General features: G+C 62.1%; 1 protein-coding gene across 1 annotated transcript in view; it reads right to left on the minus strand.

Moving 5' to 3' along the window:
• LOC119590512 (arrestin homolog) overlaps positions 1-280 on the minus strand; it is an 87,402-nt gene that overhangs the window by 56,850 nt on the left and 30,272 nt on the right. The window contains exon 3 of the mRNA XM_037939161.1: positions 44-231. Coding sequence (XP_037795089.1) covers positions 44-231 — 188 coding nt within the window. The remainder of the gene's footprint in view (positions 1-43; positions 232-280) is intronic.

Genomic DNA, 280 nt, shown 5'->3' on the forward strand with positions numbered 1-280 from the left:
TTTCGTGTTTGCATGTATGTGCCTTAGACCAGCCAAAACCCACCTGCAGGGAGGTGAGGGGCGCAGGGGCAGGGGCGGGCGGGTACACCTGAGCCGAGGCGATGATGAGTTCCTTGGCGAAGGTGAGTCCCATCACCTCGTCCTCCTCCCGCCCGTAGCGGTACGTCATGACCACCTGCGCGAACACCCGCCGCTCGCGCACGTAGTCGCGGTCCAGCCATACCATGCCATCTGCGGGCACAGCGGGTTAGCGGGGGTATTTTCTCTTGCTTCCTTTCTT

The sequence above is a fragment of the Penaeus monodon genome, chromosome 27, assembly GCF_015228065.2.
Source record: "Penaeus monodon isolate SGIC_2016 chromosome 27, NSTDA_Pmon_1, whole genome shotgun sequence".
NCBI lineage: Eukaryota > Metazoa > Arthropoda > Malacostraca > Decapoda > Penaeidae > Penaeus > Penaeus monodon.